Source organism: Galeopterus variegatus, unplaced genomic scaffold (genome assembly GCF_000696425.1).
Source record: "Galeopterus variegatus unplaced genomic scaffold, G_variegatus-3.0.2 Scaffold4369, whole genome shotgun sequence".
Classification (NCBI taxonomy): Eukaryota; Metazoa; Chordata; class Mammalia; order Dermoptera; family Cynocephalidae; genus Galeopterus; species Galeopterus variegatus.
The window spans coordinates 42,137-66,720 of NW_007730480.1; the positions used below are offsets into that span (position 1 = coordinate 42,137).

At 35.4% G+C, this 24,584-nt stretch overlaps 1 protein-coding gene across 1 annotated transcript in view; it reads left to right on the plus strand.

Annotated features, from left to right (window-relative positions):
• Nucleotides 1-7,938: 7,938 nt before the first annotated feature.
• LOC103602943 (teneurin-1) overlaps nt 7,939-24,584 on the plus strand; it is a gene marked incomplete at its 5' end in the record, with an annotated part of 140,651 nt that continues 124,005 nt past the window's right edge. Inside the window, 3 exons of the mRNA XM_008587397.1 lie at nt 7,939-8,124; nt 9,707-9,730; nt 11,581-11,727. Of these exons, the coding sequence (XP_008585619.1) occupies nt 7,939-8,124; nt 9,707-9,730; nt 11,581-11,727 (357 nt within the window). The remainder of the gene's footprint in view (nt 8,125-9,706; nt 9,731-11,580; nt 11,728-24,584) is intronic.

Here is a 24,584-nt window from a genome sequence, read left to right on the forward strand (position 1 = left end):
GTAGAAAATATTACACATGGAATAGAACTATTCATGAGACAAATATATTAAAGCAAATATCATTTCTATCATGTTTATAAATTATACAATTGCCAGCATGTTTTCTGTTAGTCCTTCTCCCACACCAACCCCACTGCAGATTATAAAAAGATTGAGATTGAAAAACATCTTAGAATCAGTGCAGAAACTCCACTTGGAACTGGATACAATTGCAGGAATGTTGATGCAGTTCAAAATGAGGAATGCTTATTGTTTAAGATCTGCTTCTCCATTTGTAGTAATTTATTTCTTAGAGGCTTCCCTTACTCGTGAGGATATTGCTTCCCACCTGGATACTTGCGGGTGCTGAAACTGTAAATCACACTCGTGGTTGTGGCTTGTATCTGTGGAGGGCTTGTGCTGAGGAGTGCAAGAGTTAGGTTAAGTCATATCTCACTTATTTATTTGAAAGAGCAATCCCTAAAGACCGTTGCTTCTTACTGATTCTTTCATGTTTTTCTTTAGTAAATTATTATTAAATGTTTTAGACATGTAAAATAACATAATGAACAGCTGTAAACCCACTAAGTTGCTTTAAAAATTGACAAATAAAAATGAAGTCAAATTTTAAAAAATGAAGACAAAAAAAAAGTGTATCCTTTTGTGATCCCACCTGCCTCCCTTCCCTGCGGTGGAAACCGCCATCCTAGATTTAATCACTCTCATACACATTTTTAGGCTTGTCCAAATATGTATATATCCATAAAATATATTGTATTGTTCTGTATGTGTTCGAATTTCATATGAATGGTTTGCTTTTTTCCTTAATCATTACGTTTTTAAAGTTTATCCTTATAAAAGCATGTGCCCCTACCTTATTCAAGTTAATTTCTGTATATTTTTGCACTATATGAATACACTAAAATTTATATATCCATTTTCCTGTTGATGGACACTTAGGTTAGAACACACACATGCCCCCCAGTGAATATGCTTTCAAAAGTTCTTGGGTATTCTTGTTCTTTTCTGTTCCATATGGATTTTAAGATCATATTTTCAAGCTGTATAAAAAATGTTGGGATATTGACTGGAATTACATTGAATTTATAGAACCAGTAGAGGGAAATTGACATCCTAATGATATTGAGGCTCGTGAGCCATGAACACTTGATTAGGTCCTCGTTTGTGTTCTTAAATAAAGTTTTTTTGAATTTTATGTAAAGGAGTGTTGAATTTTTTTGCTGGATTTGCTATTATTGTGAATGGGAAATTTTTTTTTTTCCTTTTTGTCTTTTTTACTGACCAGTAATGGGATCGCAACCCTCGGTGTCGCACCTGTACCGGGGACCGGCAACAGGATCACAACCCTCAGTGTTGCGCCCGCACCACGCTCAGCCAGTGAGCGGGAACCGGTCTCCACATGGGATCCGAATCCTCGGTGGGAGCGCCGCCACGCTCCCAAGCGGCGCACTCTCCAGTGCACCACCAGGCCGGCCCAGTGAATGGGAAATTTTTTTAAAAATTACGAATCTTAATTACCTATCCCTGATACATAGTCATGCTTTTGATTTTTGCATTTTGATCTTTTATCCAGCAACATTGTTGTCCTTTCCTCTAGTTTTAATAGTTTACCTGTATATTCTATTTTACCTCTTCCTTTCCAGATATTACACATTTTATATTTTCGGGTGCCTTATTGTGCTGTATGCCCTGTATTGTCCAGTACAACACTGAATTAGAATCAATAGTTAATTCTAGTACCTCTTAAATATTTCTATTTAAAAGAAATATCTCTGTTATTCTGTTACTAAGCAATCATGGATTGCTATCGGATTATGGTAAATCACCTTTATCATATTCAGTAAGTTTCCTTCTAGTTCTATTTTGCTAGGAGATTCTATCATAAATAGGAACTAAATTTTATATAGTGCTTTTTCTGCACAAAATGAGATTATAATTTTACTTTAATCATTATGAAATGGATTAAAGTAAAATGGATTAACTCAATGATGGACACATTAAACTGATAGATTTTCTAAAGGTAAACCATCCTGGCATTTACACTTGCTTGGTTGTGATTTCTGTCTATATTGGTGTGTGCCTGTGTGTGTGTGCACATGTGTATGCACCGTTGGTTTGATTTCCAGATATTTTATTGGAGATTTTTGCAGGCATATTTGTAAGTGAGACTGGCTTATTAAACAACCCTTTCTCCTTTTCTTATCCTATTTTGGAACTAGATTATAGTAGTCTCCCTTTTTTCCTATTCTCCAGAATAGTTTAAAATAAAGATTATGTGTCCTTTGAAAATTTGGCAAAACACGCCTGTAAAACCATCTGGACCATTTTCAATGTTTTAAACGTGTATTCGGGTTTCCTATTTTTCTCAAGTCCATTTGTTTTTTTGAAAAATGTCTGCTTGATCGGAGGTTTCAGACTTACTGGCATAAAGTTGTTCATAGCGTTCTCTCATTTATTTTTAAATTAGAGTATCTAATGTTTATTTGTATCTTTTCCTTTTTTTTTTTTTTTTTTTTTTTTTTTTTTTTTTTTTTGTTTTTGCTCTACCTTGACAGAGGTTTCTCTATTGTCAAGGACTCAGATTTTGGTTTTGTTGATCTTCACTATTGTTTCTTTGTTTCCAATTTTCATTAACTTCTGCTCTTGCTGTTATTGTTTCCTTCATCTACTTATATGTAGTCCTTTTTCTAATTCCAAGTTGAGCACTTAGCTCATTAAATTTCGATTGTCTTCTTTTCTACTAAGTGCATTTAAGGCTGTAAATTTCCTCTAGGTTACTTTCTAAGCTGTATTCTGCAAGTTTTTATAAATAGTATTTCATTGTTATTTAGTTCCTAATTTCCAGTATAATATTCGAAATGTAATCCATGAATTATTTTAACATATTTTTTTAAAGAACGACTCTCTGAGATCTTTCTTTTGTTATCTTCCTGTTTATTGAGTTCTAATTTTACTGCATTTAGCTGAAACCACCTGATAATGTGTGATATGGAATCTGCCATTTGTTGAGCATTGCTTTGTGGACTGACTATTCCTTGCCAGTTTTTGTGAGTGCTCTGTGTGTGCTTGAGAACAATATACATTGTATAGCCATAGCTTTGGAGTTCTATATATGTCCATTATGTTAAAGTTATTAATTGTGTTATTCAAATTTTCTGTATCCTAACTATTTTTTATCTTTTTATTACCAATTGTGAAATTATCAGTTTGTCGTATTACAAGTCTGTCAGTTTTTGCTTTATATATTTTGAAGATACATTTTCATACAGAATCTGGGTTGTCACATCTTCCTGGCGAATTATTCCTTTCATCTTTATGTAATGACTCCCTTTATCCATAATAATGCTTTATGCCTTGTAGTCTATTTCATCTGATAATACAGTGACACCAAGTTTCTCTTGGATGCTATTCTTCTATTATGCTTTTTCCTTTTATTACTAAGTTTTCCGTGTTAGTATTTTTTCAGCATATCACTTAGTAACAGAAAGAACATACTAGATTTTTTTTTCATTCAGTTCCAGATCATTTCTCTTTTAAATTGCAAGCTCAGTTTATTTTTATTTACTGGGATTACTGATGTGTTTTGATTTTTATCCCATAATATTCTTTTTTGTCTCCTATTTACATTCCTTTTTTCTTTAATTTTTCTCCTCTTTCTGCCTTTACTTTGATTGACTGTGTTATCCTCATTTACTTCCCCCCACTTCCAGTTAGGAAGTTTAATATTCTGTTGCTGTTTTCTTGGAGGTTGCCTTTAATATTTTACCCTTTATTAAAATATAACACAAATACATGAAAGTGCAAAAGTTATTAGTGTACAGCTCAGTGAATTATCAAAGTATAAAATACCTGTTAATCACCACCCAAGTTGAAACACAGGATATAGCTTTCCATTTATCCAGGTCTTTTCTAATTTCTCTCCTAAAGCTTTATAGTTTTCAGTGTAGGTCTTGCACATATTTCATTAGATTTTCTACTAGGTATATGATATTGTGATGTCATTGTAAATGGTATCTGTAAATGTTTTTATTGTTTGCTGCTGATATATAGAAATAAATTTATGTATATATATTAATCTAGTATATAGAGATTCCTAAATTAATCCTAATAATTTATTTATATAGATTCTTTTTGGACTTTGTACATGTCCAATAGTACTGTCTTTGAATGCTGCTGACTTTATTCTCAATTTTATACATTTTTTCTTTTTTTTACATTATTTCACTGGGGAGGACCTTTAAAATTATGTTGTACAGAAATGATTATTATAAGAATCTTTTCACAGTCTTAATAATATAAGAAAACATTTCAACATCTCACTATTAAATATAATGTTTGTTGTGGTTTCTTTTTTAGCTAATCTCTGTCTGATTTAAAGTTCCTTTTGATCTTTAGTTGCTGTAAGTTTTTATTGGTCTTTAGTTGCTGTAAGTTTTTATCATGAATGGTCATTTAGTGTTTTATCAAATACTTATTATATACCTGTTGAGACCATCATGATTTTCTTCTTTTATTCCATATATGTGATGGATTACATTGACTGATTTTCATATATTAAGTCAAACTTGTATTCCTGGAATAAGCACAAATTGATTATGATATTTCTTGATATGTAATGCTAGATTTTCTATGTTCATATTTTCTTTAGGATTTTTGTATACATATTCATGAATGAGATTGGCCTGTATTATTTCTTTATATCTTTGTCAGAATTTTATATCAGGGTTGTGCTGACCTCATAAAGCACATTGTGAAGTATCTCCTCTTTTTTTGTTCTTTGGAAAAGGTTATTCAAGATTGGCAATTTTTCTTCTGTAAAAGTTTGATGTATTTACAGGTGAAGTCATCTGTGACTGGAGTTTTCTTTGTGAAAATATTTTCGTTGTGGATTAAGATTCTTTATAGAGACTATTCAGTTTCCATTTTTTCTTGTGTCGTTATTGTAAGGTGCATCTTTCCAGGAATTTGTCCATTTTATCACAATTTTCAAATGTGTTGACAAAACATTGTTTGTATTAATCCTCTTATGATGTTTTCTGTCTGTGCAATCTATAGTGATGTCATTTTTTCATTCCTGATATTGGTTATTTGGGTCCTCTGCATTTTCTTCTTGAACATTTCTCACCAGAGGCTTATCAACTTTATTGGTCTGTGCAAAACATCAAGTACTGGCTTTGTTGATCCTTTCTATGGTATGTCTGTTCCTATTTTATTACTTTCAGCTCTTATTATTATTTTTTCTTTCATCTACTTGCTTTGAGTTTACTTTGCTCTTCTTTTTCTAATTTCTTAGTACAGATGCTTAAGTCATTGTTTTTCGGCTGATTTTTCTTTTTGCCTTATAAAAGTTTTTGTACACATGGATTTAGTTACACTGCATAAGTTTTGATATGTGGCACCTTTATTCATTTCAAACTATTTTCTGATTTTCATGAGGATTTCTTCATTGTTCCACAGTTTATTTGGAAGTGCATTTCTTTACTTCCAAACATATGTGGATCTTACAATCATCTTCTGTTACTGATTTCAAGTTTAACTTCATAATGGGGCAGAAAACATTCTACATACGATTTTAATACTTCGAAATATGTTGAGACTTGCTTTAAAGCCCACCTTTTTAAAGTATATTTTTCTGTGTCCTAGGCTTTTATTACAAACTGGCAATCCCCTGCACAGTTTTCCATTCACCCTTCCACCCATTCCAATCTGGCTTCACAACTACCACTTTATCAATACGGCTCTTCCTAAAGTCATCAACAATTTCCATGTTGATAAATCCAATGGGGAATTCTCTGCCTGTGTGTTACTTGACCTTTCAGCAATATTAGATACAATTAACCACTGCTTTCTTGAGACTTTAAGTTCATGACAGTATCCTGATCTCCTCCTATCATTCACTGACCTCTTCTTCCCAGTCTCCTTTGATGGTTGCTCTTTTCCTGCCTGATCTTTTTTTATGAATATTCATGAGATACAAATTACCAGAAATTGCTTTTGTACCCTGTGTCTCCACCCAACTGTCCCCCAACCACCCTCACCCTCCCCCGTCCCCCCTCCACTTTTCAGCCCTAGCAATGTTCCCTTCCTCTGCAAGTCCAATGCACCACCGTGATCTTTCTTTCCTTCCTTCTCTTTCTCTCTTAGCTCCCACTTATGAGTGAGCACATGTGGTATTTATCCCTCTGTGCTTTGCTAATTTCACTCAACATAAGTTTCTCAAGGTTCATCCATGTTGTTGCAAATGGGAGCATTTCATTCTTGTTTATGGCTTTTTTAAATTTTATTTTTAATTGATGGATAATAACTGTATGTATTTATAGTGATCTAACTGGTCTTTAAATCATTGAATACTTCAGGGCTCATTCCTGGGGCTCTCCTATTCTCTCTCTTTAGTAATAGTAACCAGTTTCATGCCTTTAAATACCTATATGCTAATGGCTGCCAATTTTATATCTCCAGCCCTGGCCTATCATATATGCTTCTGCTTAATTGACATCTACACTTAGCTCTCTGTACATATCTTAAGGTTAATCTGTTTGATCTTCCATCCTTATTCTTCCCTCAGCCTTTCCCATTTCACTAATGACAGCATTGTCCACCCATTTTTTTAAGCCAAACTTTTATTTTTTGCTTTCCTTCATCCCCCATATACAATCTTGAGGAAGTCCTGTTGGTTCTACCTCTAAAATAGACCTTAAATCTGTCCAGTGGCCCTGTGGGGTATAAATATTATTATTTCCATTGTAAACTTACACAAACGGAGCTTAAGGGAGCATGTCAGTAAGTTGTCTGAGGGTACATAGCTATTAAGCGGAGGAATCAGGCATGCAGGTGTCTTTATTTCAAAGCCACTACTCTTTCCATCATACTCTAACCCTCAGAGAATATTTGTGAATAAATTAGTGAGCAAATTAATCCAGATTATAATAAAATCCATAACCATGGCTTTATCAGAAGAATATTGTCACCTGCTATAAAATAACTGTTATCTATGGAATATATTAATATCATCATATATCAATACCTCTTAATATATTAATATCAGTTTCAGAATTTGAGACCATGAAAGAAACAACTTGTCTTCCAGAACACCTTCCAAAACCTACTGCATTCTTTCAATAGGCTTTTATCCCACTTCTCCTCCTCTAGCAAGGGAATTAGATCAAGAAAGAGCCTTGCCAGGCTTTTATTTTGGATTCTTTACTGTCATGATTTTATTAATATTCAACATTACTCATCGAAAAGTCAAGGGGACTAAGGAGAGAACCTCAGCAGAGCCAGTAGGCACCATCATTATATTGGCTAAATACTGAATAGCATTTCAAGATAAGAAGGCTGTGTACTTTAATCAACCAGGAGTCATTTTATATGCTTAAAATAAATGCAAATATTGTCAGTATGATCAGGAAAACTAGTTGATTACTATCATTGGCAGCTTTACCTTTTGTATATTATGAATTTTATTAGAAAGTTGTTATCTTTCCAATCATTGAACTTTTCCTTAATGAAGTTAGGGCACTGTTTTACTGGGGTTTTTCCCCCCAATGAATTCTTGCAGTATCATAAAATCCTTGCAACATTATCTGTGATCTCAACAAATTTTTAGTGAAATCCACTTGGCATTTGTTTGTCATTCACTTTATTTCTAAGCCTTGAATGCCGTTGTTACTTTGTGGACTTCTCAAAATCAGTTTGGCTTAGGGGTTATTTTATACCTAGGGACTTTACCATTTTTGCAGAGTTCCTTGTATGTTCACTCAGATGCTAGATATCTTTGTGACTTTTTTTATATGTATATTTTGTTTATATAAAGTGTTTATAAATTTTTTTAAATATAAGCATAGACTGGAATTTTTGGCAATCTTAATGTTTTTTGGAAAGAATGAATGCTGGTTTTTAATAAAATATGTTAATGTATCTTCTTTAAATTCCACACAGAGCTCTGTACCATGGAGTGTGGTAGCCATGGAGTCTGCTCAAGGGGAATTTGCCAATGTGAAGAAGGCTGGGTAGGACCAACCTGTGAGGAACGCTCCTGTCATTCTCACTGTGCTGAGCATGGCCAATGCAAAGATGGGAAATGTGAGTGTAGCCCTGGATGGGAGGGCGACCACTGCACAATTGGTAAGTACCACCATATTTTGATCATAGTAAGTTGGATTAATTGAAGAAGTAAGAGCAGTTTAGTGAGTCAAATGCCAGGCTTTTAGTAGAATTTGAGGTTGGCGAAGAGGAGGAGGAGGAGGGGGTTGGTTACAAGTTTGAAAGTTCTATGAACAGGAAGGTTTCTTCTTTTGTTGATAATATCCTACTTATTTCTTGTGTCGTTTCCTTTCTCATTATCTCAGTATTCCTTATGTTTTCTGCTTTCAAATGCTTTCAGTTACTCAAATGAAAGATGATACGTTGGAATAAAGTGTCATTAGTTAATAAGAGAAGTGCTTTTGTTGTGAAGGTAACATTCATTGCCCATTTTTCCTTTTGAAAAGTATAGGCTGTTTCAGTTGAAAGCACTTAGAGGCAATTTCATTAAATGGGACTACTTTAACAGGAACCATTTGATATCATTAGAGGCTGTCTTTAATGTATATGAGGAAGGCACTCCTGACCTATCATCATAGAACATCTGTGTTGAATTGTTTATCTGGTAGTGTAGAGTTTGTGTTGAAACATCCATCCTCTCTTACTCCAGTTTCACAAATTTTCAGAATACTGCATGGGAGAATAGTCTGTGGGCAAGGGAAAACCTGTGTAATAATCAGTCTATCATGTGATCTTCACACTATAAAGGACACTAATAATAATTAAGATTTCAGTTATAAAATACTTTCTTTTTCTGAAAAAATAATCAAAGCCCTTGATATATACACGTACCTGCCACAAAGGTTTCTTGCATATGTAGAAGGACAATTACAGTTCTCATTGTTCTGCAAAGTGGGCCACAGAGTGTTCCAGTGGCATTCCATTACTACACAGAAAACTCATGCAGAGCAAAAGCAAGTGTGGGCCTCTGGATACCCAATTCACTGTTTGTGGGCTTTTTTCCCCCACTAGACTGTACTACAGCTTTCATTTTTAGGTGAAAGTATTTTGTTATAATGTTTGGAACCTGCCAATGGAATGTATAATATATATAATATATATAACATATAATCGTAATAAACTGCATTACTACTCTACTAAAGGTATAGTAAGTTTTGTTCTGCAGCTGTGGAAAATGTTTAAGATTCATTTATAAAGTGGTGAGGGGTGAGATTCAGATGCAGCTTAAGTAATTACATTCCCGCACTACAGTAAGTTTATTGCCTTCACGTAAGAGGATTTAAATATTGTGATGATTTCCAAAGGTGGTTACTCCAGAACTCCCTTCTAAAGATATGACTAATAAGAAGTTGAAACCAATGCTCTTTCACAGAAGTTATTACTGAAATGTAAAAATGAAGTTCTTACACTTTTAATGAAATATGACACTTTTTTAGGAGGCCTAATAGAGTTTCTTGCAGAAAAACCATTAATATCTTTCCCACAGAAAATATTATTCACAAACTACACAGGCCAGTGTACCAACTTTTGTGCTGCAGGCATTTCAGCAGTTCACAGTTTGCTGTTCTCCTCCCAGGCAACAGATGGTAAAGCATTAGTACATGTTGTATAGCTTTGGTCTCCCAGAAATTCATTCAATCACTCTTTTTCCCCCTCTTTTTAGCTCACTACTTAGATGCTGTCCGAGGTAAGATTTTTCTCACCAGTTTTGTAGCAGAAATATATTTTAAGCAAAAAATATGCACGTGGGAAAGGAAGGGTGTTTTGGGGGCAAGGGGTTGTTGTTTTTACTTTGGCAGTCTTGTTTAAGTGTATATTGTCAGGTTCATGCTAAAATAGTCAGACTAAAAGATAATTTGTTTTTCTGACATCAAAGATTCACTTTTCACCATAGTATGGAATCTACTGATAAGCAGTTTTAAGGACTATGTTTTCTTGTCTTTATATTGAGTTATGTATGTGTGAGGTTGTGTGTCTATGTGTATAACACAGATAGGTAATTATTAAATAAACTAGGTTTAGGTAGACAGCTGAACTTTTTCTTTAACATAACAATATAGCTCTAAGTCCATATGCATATAAGGGCAGAAGAATTATCCCCCTAGAAGTACCACATCATGTCCCTCCAGGGATCTGCCTTTGATAGAACCAGCAAGAGTTTTTCTGTCATATGTCCCAGTCCTTTTCATTACCTTAGCTTCAGAAGTTGAATATACCCCAAATTATCCCTAATTTTTCCATACCCATTGTATATCTATTAGAATGGAACTAGATAAATTCCTTTCTCAAACCTATGTATGTTCACCCTGTGCCAGATCTTAAGGATATTACAAACATAAAACTTTTCATATTTTCTAACATCCATCTTTCATTTTATATTAGAGTTTTTTCTTCCTCTGGTCTGTTGATAGTTCCATTTGGAAGGAACATTGGGTTACTTTTACAGATTCTTAAAATTTTATTTTTTGCTTTTTATACTTCTAGAATTTTCTTTCAAAGATAGAAAATGAAAAGAATATTGATTGGCCTATCCCCAGCAAAATTCAGGTCTGGCCTTATATTGTTAAAAGGGAAATATCCAGATATGAGTACATGCTATTATTGTTTCTGTTCATCTGCCCACTAAGCACTTGGCACATGTGCAGTTACCCTTTGGTTGAGCCTAACTCTGATCTACTGGGAAAAAGAATAACACATCTCTGAGAAAATTAGAAGTTGAAAGAGAGATCGTTGTCAGTGTTGGTGCTTTATCAATGGATAAAAGTCATTTAAACAGTACACTTTCCTCTTGACTATATTTTTCAGTTATTCTCTAGAATTCCGAAAGTCTAAATGTGGCATGTGTTAATTCCATAAGCAATTGTTGAGCACTTAATATTACTGTTACAGGCATAATATTATGCTAGCTTCTGAGAGAGAGACCACAGAAGTAAAAATTTCAATCCTTAGCCCTCAGATCAATAATAATCTTGAAGAGAAAAGCTGAACAGATGCAAAGCAACTGCGGCACATTTCTAAGGCACCATATGAGCAAATACTTACTGGTGTGGTCTGAACTGTACACAAACATGGCTATGTCCTGAAGCAATACATCACAAGGGGAAAATCAGCACAGGCTAGAAGTAGTTAGGGAGTTTCTCTTCATAGAAACTGCTGTCTTTTCCCAGCTTATTGACCATAACTAGATACAGTGTCATCCATCCAGTTTTGATTGAGATGATGAGATAGGTTTTTCGAAAACAAACAAAAAACATTTCTTGTCCCCACCATAGTTTTCATTCTATCTAAACCAGAGGCTGGGTATTGGGGTTAGCATTAATAATGCTTAATTAGCTCTCTAAGGAAAAGCACTGCAGAGTAAGGGATAACGAGTTCCCTGGGAAGGTTTTGCAAGCAAGCAAGCTCCTCTTCCATTTATTCAACACCTCATCTGAATGGAGACCAGATGATTAGATGTTTCCCTGTAGGCAAGTACATCACTGTTTGCCGATCCCATTCTGATTTCTCTGTGACTGTTACTCTCTGCTCTCTTTTCAGATGGCTGCCCAGGACTCTGCTTTGGAAATGGACGATGTACCCTGGATCAAAATGGTTGGCACTGTGTGTGTCAGGTGGGTTGGAGTGGGACAGGCTGCAATGTTGTCATGGAAATGCTTTGTGGAGATAACTTGGACAATGATGGAGGTGAGTAATTTATAAAATGTTCATACAAGAAAGGAATAGCATAGACTCTAGCACAGTGGCAATCAACATGGCCACGGGTGAAAATTAGGAATCCTTAGCACAAACAATATTGAGTAATTTAGGGTCATACTATACTATTTTTTGTCTCAATATAATATTTAAAAGGTATTATGTATTGAATATTTACTGTGACCAGGCAATATTCCAAATTATTTGCATGTGTTATATGTCATTTAATTCTCACAATAACTCTATCAGGTATAGGTACTACTGTTTTCCCTATTTATAGATGGGAAAACTAAGGCTCGGGGTGGGAGTGGTGAGTGACTTATCCAAGGTCACACAGTTGGAAAGTAGCAGAACCAAGGTTCCAATTCAGGGCTGTATGACTTCAGAATCTGTTTTCTTAACTACTACACCATGCTGCCTCTTATAGCCACGGCATTTATTATACCAAATTAAATTAATGTACCACTGTTCAAGCTGTCAGATGCTAGCGTAGCTTGTACTATCGCACTATAAGATACATTTATTCTTTCTTAGTTGTTTAGAGCTCCCTCTAGTGTCTCTACCTCGAAGTAACACTTTATATCTTTCAAAGGACACAGCATCAAGACAATTCACAGTAAAATTTTTTAAATTTTATTCAAAAGCTGCCATGATATTTCAGAAAGCCACATGTGGCTCCAAAGCCTCAGGGTAACCATTTTTATTTTATTCAAGCCAACAAAAGTATCTAATACATTGTACAATCAGACCTCAAAACAGCCCAAACCACCTCCGAGTGAGCCTAAAACAATAAATCCTCACTTCTACTCAAGGAAACATGAAATTAACAAAAAAGGTTTTTTCTAACTTCTGTATATTAGCTTAAAATGAAGTATATTATTAAATTTGACTCAAATGTCTGTATCTGATTAGATAAATTGCATTCCTTTTCATTTGAATCCATACGTGGGTCTTAAATCAATAAAGTAGCAGTCATGGCTTAAGCACCAAATTGGATGTAAGAGTTTCTTCCTTTGTTTGTTCTTGCTAACAGTTAACCTTAAAAAGTTACAATACATTATAAAAATTAAGTGGAAGCAACTTTATGATTAGGAGCACAGGACTTTGAAGTTAGACTTTCTGGATTTACATACTAGCTCTAGTTCTATGATTTAGGATAAGTTTCTTGATGTCTCTATGCTCCAATTTCCTTATCTCTAAAATGGGGTTGATAATAATATTAACTGCCTAGTAGGATTTTAATAAGTACAACAGTCCCCCCTTATCCATGCTTTTGCTTTCCGTGGTTTCAGTTACCCACAGGCAACTATGGTCCAAAAACATTGAATGGAAAATTTCAGAAATAAGCAATTCATAACTTTTAAATTGTGCACTGTTCTGAGTAGCATGATGAAATCTCAAAACAGAGTCATCCTACTCTGTCTCACCTGGGACGTGAACTATCCCTTCGTCCAGTGTATCCACACTGTATATGCTACCTGCCCATTAGCCATTTAGTAGATGTCCAAGTTACCAGATTGACCATCAAGGTATCGCAGTGCTTGTGTTCAAGTCACCCTTATTTTACTTAATAATGGCCCCAAAGTGCAAAAGTAGTGATGCTGACAATGCAGATATGCCAAAGCGAAGCCCTAAGTGCTTCCTTTAGGTGAAAAGGTGAAATCTCTCCACTTAATAATGAAGAGAAAAAATTGTTTGCTGAGATTGCTAAGATCTACAGTAAGAATGAATCTTCTATCCATGAAATTGTGAAGAAGGAAAAAGAAATTTGTCCTAGCTTTGCTGTCACACCTCTAACTGCAAAAGTTACGGCCACAATTTAATAAGTGCTCAGTTAAAATGAAAAAGGGCATTAAATTTGTGGGTGGAAGACATGTACAGAAACATTTTGTGATCAATGGCAATCAGTTTTGGTACTATCAGTGGTTTCAGGCATCCACTGGGAGTCTTGGAATGTATCCCCCACGAATAAGGGGGAACTACTGTAGTACATGAAATCATTCAAATGAACCCCTTAAAAAACAATAAACTACCCCACATACACACACACACACACACACACACCACTTAGAACAGACTGTTTTCTGAAGAGATGGTTTAAACCTTGTTCGGGAAGCTGGTGTGAGATTTTTAACTAAATGATAGACTGATCAACTACGTAGTTGGCTTTTATGTCCCTGCAAGACTCATCTTCACCTTCCTTTTCTTTCTTTTCATTATATGCCCCTTACCTGGTATGCCCTCTCTTCTACATCCATCATTTAAGTCCCAAATCAAGCCACATCTCCTATGAAACCTCTAACATCCACCGCCTCAATCTCCCATGGTGCTTATAATATGCACAGTACGATCAAGCACTTAATTATATTCTGTCTATATGGTTTTCTTGTTACATGTTAAGCAAGACCCATTGCCAATAGTTATATGCCCATTATAATTAAAATAATGGTATCTCACTTGTATTCAGGGTTTACTATGTACCAAGTGCTGTGCTGAACCCTTTATATGAATTTTTTTTTTTTTTTTTTTTTTTTTTTTTTTTTTTTTTTTTTTTTTTTTTTTTTTCGGTCTGCATGTGGGATCCGAACCCTCGGACGGGAGCGCCGCCGCGCTTCCCAAGCGGCGCACCATCCAGTGCGCCACCGGGCCGGCCCTATATGAATTATTTCATTTAATCTGCATGATGTGGGAACTACTACTGACATTACTATACAAATTAGAAGTTAAGTAAATTGCAGAGATCATATAGCAAGCAAATAATAGATCGATGGTGTAAACCTAGATGGTCTGTCTCATTGCGAAAAGGATTTGGTGTAGTAATAGGGATTTCTCAGTTGATGTAGTAGTCAAAAGGTTATGCTCAGAAAATATATTAACAACCTATGCAATTATAATTTCTGGCTCAGTTAAGGTTGAGCCAAAGTAAGTTTCCTGCCTTAGTAAAATAATAAAAGTAACCGAATATTTATCTAGCATATTTTATGGCCTCAAGATCACCTAAAGGCAGTCAAAAATGTTTAATGAATGGATTACCGATTCTCAGTGTCTGTGGTTTATGTAGATACAGAAGGTATAGAAGATTTTACTGAATGTGTATTGACCTATGAACATTCCTTAAAAACTGTGTATACACTAATCAAAAATCAAAGACCCTGATGTGAGTTAAGTGTACAGTATTTTTTTGACTGTCTCTTTAGAGAGTAGGGTGGGGGAAGCTCCTTGAAAGTTCAAATTACGATTTTTCTCCTTTAGTAGCCTTAAGATGATATTGATGATAAATATAAATTCAGTTCTACTTTGAGATAGAAAATTGGATTGAATAACCTCTGAAAGCCTCATGACTAAGATTTTAAACCAATAATTCTATTTTTATACTATTTAATTATTTATACTATTTAATTATTATTATTATACTATTTATTTATTTCATACTATTTTTTACTATTTTTATAGTATTTATTTATTTATATTATTTACACTATTCTATTTTTGTACTATTTAAATATTACCCCTAAGAATACATTTGGTGATCTCAGCTTTACAGCTGTCCAGAATGGCTGGAATTGTTTAGTTGAATATGATTAATGATTAAAATTTGCATACTTGTTTGTGCTTATGCGTATATGTGTGTGTTTTAATTAAATCGGAAGCTCCAATTGAACCTTTCTGAAAAAAGGTGGTACTAATTTTTAAAATGTAATTCTTTTTTTTTTCCATCTTAAAACATCTTTATTGCAACTGGCTGATAGTTCACATAACTTTTATTTTTTATTTTTTATTAAATCATAATTGATTATACATATTTTGGGCATTCGATGCTGACATATGTTGATCAAATCAATATTACTAGCATATATATTGTTACAAATCATACTTATTCTTTATGCCCCTTGTCCAATCTCTGCCCATCCCCCTCTTTTCATCCCCCCTCCCACCTCTGATAACCCTAGATTTCTTCTCTCCTTCTGAAAGAGTAATGGTTACTCTGTTGGTTTGTTGCCTAGTTGGTCTGTCCAATGTTGAGTGGTGTGTTCAGGTCCCCCAATATTATCACAGAGCAGATGTTTCTTCCATCTCTCTGGAAATGGGCTTAGTGAAGAAGACATCCTCTTATTTTCTTTGGTCTCTGCTGGTGACTCTCCTTGTGTCAATACACTCCAGGGGCTAGAGGACCATCTGCACTGTGGTTGTGGCATCTAGCCACTTTCATGGCAGCTGTGGTTATTGTGGTGGCTGTGGTGGGCCACCCATATGGAGGTGATGTTTTTGACATGCTCCTTATCTAGTTGCTGGTGGCTTCTGGCTCCATAACTCAGGACCCCGGGTGGGCCCCATGGAACTGGTGGTGTGTCTGCTTCTGGGAGGAGGGTCCAGTCCCCGGATCCATACCTCAGGACCCCGAGTGGGCCCCATGGCACTGGCAGTGTGTGTGGTTGTGGGCAGAGGGTCGGGTCCCCTCCTACAAGCCTCAGGACCCCGGTCAGGCCCCAGTAGGTACTCTGTTTTTTCTCTCAGTTCTGTGTTGGATTATTTGCTGTTCCCACTACTTAAACTCTGTGCTAGAACTCTAAAATGTAATTCTTAAGAAATCATTCCAATCAAAAAAAATCACTTTCAAGCAGTTGCTTCAAGTAGCTGCTACCTGCTTACTCTGTATTATAGCTGATACTTAACGAATGGCAGGATAATTTTGCATTCTGATCAGCTTTGAATACTTATTAGTATTACTGCTACTTCCTGCAGCTTTGACTTTAGTTACACTCTGATTCAATGCATTGTGACTCTTAGTAACTAATTGGGCTGCATTGAATATGTGGGTGACACAGCTGGTCTAGAAACTACGTAAGAGCTCCTTGAACAGTAAAAACAAAACAGAGAAAAAAATAACCCTTAGATGTTTTTCTCAACATGCAAAAAAGGAAAGCTATCTTATGTATTGTATATATAAAACTAATTATTATAGAAGTCACAAACCTATCAAATGTCTTGACCTCATTTATCCCTTTAGTCAACAAACGCCTAACATGCACATAACCCCATGCTTTGAGGAGGAGAGTTAACATGATGGTGGCCACATTTTCATTTTTTAATATGTGTCTCAATTTGGGGTTTGGAAAATATGATCACCATACATTACATGCACATGTGAATGGACATGAAAAAAAGTTTTAACATTATGTTAACTGAGCAAGAATAGTTAAAACAAAGAATAGTGAGGGAAAACTAGAACTATCAGACATTAAAGTATATTTCAAAGCTATGATAATTAAAATGAAGTGCTACCGATGTGAGAATAGGCAGATCAATACAACTGAATAAAAGCTCTGGAACACACCCAAGTACAAATAAAAATTTATTATATTATAAAACCAGCTTCAAACATCAGTAGGGAAAAGAAGCGTTATGAAATAAATGGTACTGGAACAACTATTAAGAAAAAACCTCAGGTTAACCTTAGATTTTCAATTCATACCATATACCAAAAGAATAAGATATTAAAAAAAAAAGAAAAAAAAAGAAACTCCAGCTGGAATAATGAATTAAAGGTAAAAGAAAATTCACACACAGTTAGAAGAAAATATAGGTGACAGATCTTACAATGGGAAAGGGCTTCTTAAATCTAAAAGCAAGGGCAGAAACCACAATAGCATTTTTAAAATGATAAATTTGACTTAGTAAAAATTTAAAACTTTTTTATGATATTTGACTAAATTTATAGACAATCCAATATCTAAATATTTGTAGACATCGAAAGCTGTATTGTCTAATATGGCAGCCACTAGCCACATATGAGTATTGAAATTTAACTTAAAATAACATTAAAGATTCCATTTCTCAGTTGCATTAGTCACATCTCAAGTGCTCAATGACTACTGTATTGGACAGCTTAGTACTAGAGCATTCCCATCTTCAGAAAAATTCTACTGGATAGCACTGATCCAAATGTTTAACTTAAATGTTTACCTTTCATCCATACATTTCACACTGGTGCCCAGTTTTCCATTCATTCATTACTACTTCTTGCCAAGCATTGTGCTTGGCACTGGGGAGAAAATGACAAACAGGGTAAGTTTCTGCCTTCATGAAGCTTGTGGTCTAGCAATGAAGACATATATTAAGCAAGAACCCACACAAATAGCTATATATTTACAACTATAAAGAGTGCTATAAAACTTTTAGAGTGTTATAAATGTGTTATAAATGTGGGGGACCTAACCTAGTCTGGGTGTTAAGGGAGGCCTCACATGTGTCAAGGGAAGAATGTTTTAGGCAGGGGAAACAGCATGCACAAATGTCCTGAGGTGGAAATGTACTAGGCTCTTCTAGGAAGTGAAAGGCAAGTCATTGTGGCTAGAACACAATAAGTCAGGGAGAGATTAGTATATAAAGGTAGGCTGGGGCCAGATCACACACAGAGCATTGTGAGTTTCACAAGATCTTCAGTTATCAAACAAAGATTCCATTTTATTTACTCTGATTAAAGAGGAAGGAAAGTGGTCTCTGATACTATGGAAAGATTGTCAAGGAGGTTAAAAAGATGTAGAATAAGAGTGTTTAATCAAAACAGCCTTTTTTATCTGATCTTTTAAGTAAAAGTCACATGTTTGTCCAAACTTCTCTTGTACAAACTCTTCCAGTGGTCTATATTCATATTCATTGGTAAAATCAATAAGTTAATTGCCTAAAAGAGAATGATTTTCCAAGAATCATTCTTCATAACAAATCACCATTCATTAAGAGCAATAGCTATTTTTAAGCCTCTTTTATAATGTTGTGTTTTTAGATCTAAAAAACAGCACTGTGGGTGAGTTATGAACACATATAAGCTCATGGATCAATGAAAGGGAAGGAGCGATGAATTGATAACATTTGCTCTATTTAAGGGCCAGACACCCTCTCCACATTTACTTTCGAGAGTTGGTTGGGGACAAAAAACCTGACATCATAAAGCATATTCCTAATTATACACCCCTCATTTCCAAGCAACCCATTTATTAAAGGATCATCACTTAGTTATGAGAGCCTAAACTGCTGAGTGCATCCAAATACAAGAGGACGGTGAAAAATATAAACTCTAATAACCGAGTTCACCACTCTATGACTGGGCCTATCACATTATCTTTCAGGTAAAGCTAGTAATATTTGACATCTGCCTACTTTGCAATGGTGAATATGGATGAGACAATGCTTGAAATACAGTAATATAAAGTGGGTAATAAAAGTGTGGTATCAATGATGAATCTATTAATAACATATTTTGATGTATTAGTTGAATGTTTATTGATCTCTAGGAACATTTACAAATGTCATAGACATAGGACTTTAGGGCATCCATTTATTTATTTAACAAATATTTATTGAATGCTTACTTCGAGCCAGATACTGTTCTAGTCATTGAAGAAATAGCAATGCTTAAAAAAAAAAACCTAAATTAATGCCTCCATGGAGGCTACATTGTAGTTACAAGAGGCAGACAATAAACCAAATTTTAAAAATATATAGCATGATAGAAAATGGCAAATGCAACGAAGAATTTTTTTTTTTTTGGAATTGGTAAAGGGACACGAAAATTAACTATGTTGTATATTGATAAATTAAAATAATTTTTTAAAAGCATTAAAAAATACTTTCTACTAATTAAAGTATATGAAAGATATATAACATTGAAAAAAAAGCAGGAAAAAAAAGGATAGGGAGTGTAGGGCAGGGGTAGATTTTAAATAAGATAGTCAGAGAAAGTCTCACTGAGAAAGTGGCATTTAAGTAAAGACCCAAAAGAGGTGAAGGGTAAGCCATATCGATATCAAGGTGAAGAACAGCCCAAGCATAGAAATAGTGTGTGCAAAGGCCCTGATAGAAGATTATGCCTGAGATGATCAAGAAAGACCCAGAGGGCTGTTAAGATTGCAGAGGGGTGGAAGGAGATTGGGGTATAAAAGAAGGTAAAGTCTGAAGGGTAAGAAAAAGACAGCAAAGAACCAGACTGTGAGGAAGCAAAACTTAGGCTTTTGCTTAAGTGTTATGGGAAGCCATTGATGGCAGGTGGAGACTAAGAGGACATGAACATTAGTGACATACAATTTATTTTCCCACCACAGAAAAATGTAGTGGTATGTGGTTATGGCAATAACAGTGATTTGGGCAGACAAAATACGGAGTGCACTTGAGCCTCTCCCACTTTCTTTTTACTAATACAGCCAAATCCTGGGGTGAAAGTCAGCCTGGGTAAATGAAGAAAAATTAATTATGAACTATTTCCAAAGGAAATACAGTCATATTACCTTCAACGCATATTATAGGGATAACTAAGCTAACAGGAGTGCCTAGTAGGGGGCCTGCCTTAGTAAAGAGTTATAAATGATTTATAATTATTCCACCGTTTATGGCTTTTTTAAATGCCTCGGAAGATTTTGTTTTACTGAGTCATTGGAATGATCAGTCCTTCAATTTTGTTTTCACTATTAATTTGCTTGGCAGACCCTCTATTCTGTAGATGCTAAAAAGGTTAAGCTTCAATACAGGCCCTGTCCAAATGGTGACAAATTATGAATCGGTAAAAGCCAATGAATGAAAAATTTCTGTGTAGGTCTTTTTAGAGTCACATAGGATCCTACCTACCTGATAACCTAACCAAGCATAGTTCACAAAATGAACACATTCCAGCAAGCTGAACATGCTACACAGAAGTCAATTCCCTCTGGCCAGTGATAAGGCAACTTCAATAGAAGTGAGGCTGAACACTTCAAGCTGCCATTGCAGACCATTTTATCCCTAGACTCTTTGCAGTCTATGTAGTCTAGATTTGGTATAATAATAGCTAATATTTATCAAGTGCTAGCTATGTACTAGACACTGTGCTAAGCCCCTTATGATTATTTTCCTAACTTTATTGAGGAATACATCCTATGTGAAACAGTACACACAATTAATGTATACAATTTGGTGAATTTGGATATATGTGTACACTTGTGTTACAAACACCACATCAAGGTAATAAGCATATCCATCACTTCCAAAAGTTTCCTTGTGTACCTTTGTTTCGGGGGCTTTTGTGTGTGTGTGTGTGGTTAGAACACAACATAAGATCTACCCTCTTAAAAAAATTTTAAGTGCACAGTATTTTATTGTTAACTATAAGTACTACATTGTGCAGGAACTCGCTCATCTTATGTAACTGTAACTTTATACCCATTGGATAACAACTTCCCATATCCCTCTCTCCCCATCCCCTGGTAAACACCATTCTGTTGTCTACTTCTATATGTTTGACTGTTTTAGATGCCTCGTATAAGAGGAATGATGGAGTATTTTTCCTTCTGTGACTGACTTATTTCACACAGCATAATGTCTTCCAGTCTTTGGCCATACCACCCTGAATGCACCCAATTTCACCTTTATCATTAGTATAACATGTGAGCCTTACAACAAGTCTGTAGGGTATGTATGATTGTTATCCATGTCTTAGAGATGAGAAAACTAAGAATCCAAGAGTTGAACTGATTTGTCCAGGATCATATGGATTTTAAGTGGCAAAGTAAAGATTAGAACTAAAGTAGTCTGGTTTTGTGATCTCTATCACTTCATATGCTCTAAAAACCTACAGGCACTTGGAAGTCCTACAGCCTAGGTAAGAACTAGTAATACTCACTGCTTAGAAGATGGTGTTGACTGTGTGATGTGTATTCAGAACACTACATGTTAATGACTCCTAGATTGCTTCCAAATGTGCAAATACATTTAGCTTTCCCCTTCTTTATTTGTAAAATGGGGATGAGAATGTTTACCTAACAGGGCTGTTGCAAGGATTAGTTGAGATAATATATATGGAAGTACCTAGTGCCTGCCAAATATTAACTAATCTATACAAGTTTCCAAATCCTTTTGAATAACCAACCATGAATTAACTGTCCACTTTTATTGAAGTGATAATATGGGTGCTGTCCCCAAAGTATATATATTTGTAAACTCATTTTCAGGATGAGGAAAATATGGGTTTCCCCTATGTCATATTCCCTTGTCCATTCCCTCTTTCGACCAAGGGCATACATCTAGTAGGCAAGAGTTTAATGTAATGACTTGATCACGTAGCAAAGAAACCAGTGTCCTTGATCTTCATCAGCACCGATTGAGCCAACTGACATAGTCCCAAAACTGGTTGGCAAAGCTAGGATTGATGAATGCCATGTTTAGTCCTTCAAGACAATGTAACCTACCTCCCTCTTTTTAGCTACCATTTATTTTTGTTACTTTAAAGGGAACAGGCCCTAAAAGTAAAATCAGTTAATATATGATATGTCCATATCTAACACACTGACCTTGGCTGTCAGTAGGGTGCCACGGTTTCCAATTCAAAACAATAAAAGAACTGTTAATAGCCACACAAAAAAATACACACATCCAGTGTGACTGTCATTTTCACTTCTCTGTAACAGTCTAGACATACTATATGGGGTGTTACCCAATGTGATAATTGGTAAGTAGATCTTTGCCCATGTACTGGGCTCACCTAAGAATTATAATTGGGCTTGCAAGCCACTATTGGTCTGCTTGCCTGCGGCCTTTCTAGATTCAACAGAAGCCTTCCTGTTCTCTCAGAAAACAGTGGTCTTGAAGGATCAGCCCTGTATAATGGACAATTATTAAATATGAAACATTAGCTTGGAATCTATAGTACATAACTAGATGAGAATGTGAGTCCCAACTTCGAACTGATCTTATGTTTAGTTTTAGAATCTAGTTTTGGAGATCATTCTTATGTTAGTATTTATTTAAAATCTATTTCTTTTCAAAAATAAGCTGGGATTGTGTGGTTGACAGATTGAAACCTGTGAATGCCCAATCTGATTATTACTAGTGCATTTGTTAATATTTTCCAGGCATGACACTAAGTACTTCCATATATATTATCTTGGTAATAACAAATTCACTATTCAATAAAAATGTAAGATAAAGGTGACTGCCCATTTGAAAAGCAATTTTTCATCATTTAGTGTATTATGCACTAATTCCAGGCGTCAGATAACTCTTTAATCAGCCCTATATTTTTGCCAGCTTTTCAGTTGCATCCAGATGTTTAATTAGCAGAGTGAAGAGATAATGTGCTAATAAGAGGCTGAGAACAACGTATTGGAGGGGGAGGTGGTAGTGGAGTCTAAAATCTATAGAAAATCTGTTTATATAATTTGCTGGATGAGGGGAGAAAAGGGAGTAGCAAAGAACTCCTTATTGAAACAAATCCACATTTAAAAAAGGACATATGTATACAGAGAAATAGAAATCAGGGGCAAAAATACACTGAACAAACAGGGAAGGCAAGAAGGAAGCAAACTGCATTTTAAATCAAAGTAGTGTCTATGGTACAGGGATTTTGAAAGGACCACATGTGGGGAAAAATATTTCCTGGGTGCCCTAGGGCTGCTGTTCCCAACGCCTACTCTCTTGGTGTTCCTGGCTTTCACTGCCCCCAGCTGTGGTACATCCCCCCTCTAGCTCAACAGGAGCAGCCAAGTCGGGGAGAGAGAGTGAGCAACAGAGCTGCAGGAAACCAATGCTAGTAACTTTCAGCTGCAGCCTTAAGGAGCCACTGATCCATCTGAACATCCCTATTCCACTGCAAACCAAGAAGACTAGCATCTTTATATTTACCCTTGTTAAACAACTGAATTAGAGCCACTTGCCTTCTTTAAGGACCTTGGAAGGACTTTAATTTTTTTGCTTATTGGGTGTGGAATGAAGTGTCCATATGCTCAGTTAATCACTCCAACCCCTTCTCTTTGCACATTCACTCTTATAGCACTTCTTACATTTTCGCTAGAGTAAGAGTCAGCTGTTTATACACCTATTTCTCATACTAAGCTCTGAGCTCCTGAAAACAGTAAAAAGGTCTTTTTTATCTCTTGACTGCCCCAAGCACCTAATGCAGTGTTTTGTGCCTCATAGATTTTCAACAGTTTTCCCTCCTCGCGTAACCACTGTGCCCCACATCAGTCCTCTACCAAAGAATGAAGCCTTTGTGTGATTTTTTTTTTCTCGGTACAGCAATGGATTCAGGAGCCTAGAGTAAATGGTGAAGGCCCAGAAAATGAAAGAGAGCAACTCATCACATACATATGTTTAATAATAATTGCAAAAAAAAACACCCTGCTGTCAGGCATAAGTAAACTCTAGTTGTTTCTACAAACTCCTAAAAATGTAGTTCTACAACTTCAGTGTGCTTCAGAACCACCATAATTACCCAGATGAAGTATGCATAATTCTGGGCTCTGTAGAAATCCTGATTCAGTAGGTGGAGCTCAGTATATGCATATTTAATAAGTTCCCCAGGTAATAGACTATACATTTGAAAATCACTGCCCTAGGTATTTTGTCACCATGAGAATCCCAGTCTCTCTTTTGAGAATTACCAGTAGACAGCAATATTGGGAGGATTATTTAAAAACACAAGCAAATTCAGGTGACAAGTACTTATTAATGTGTGCTCATAGACGTACTAGGTGTGAGGAATGTAAACGAATTACAAGAAATAGTTGCTATTCTGAATGGTCTCACTGAGGAAGAAGGAAGCTACTAAAGTGTGGTGCCTAACAGAATACCCTACCCAAAAGCTAAACTATAACTATATAAACTATATTCTTCAGCCAATAAAAGCTGGAGAACTCAGGAAAGATTTATGAACAAAATAGTTTGACTTTCTCTGAAGTGCCATATAAACTCAGGGTGAGTGATAATTTATGAAAAACGTGAATTTAACAGATTCTAAACTCAAAATATGGTCAGTTGCCTCTGGCTGTATTCTAGATTTTTCTCCATTTATGCATGTTTCAACTACATTTTTTCTCTTGAAGCTA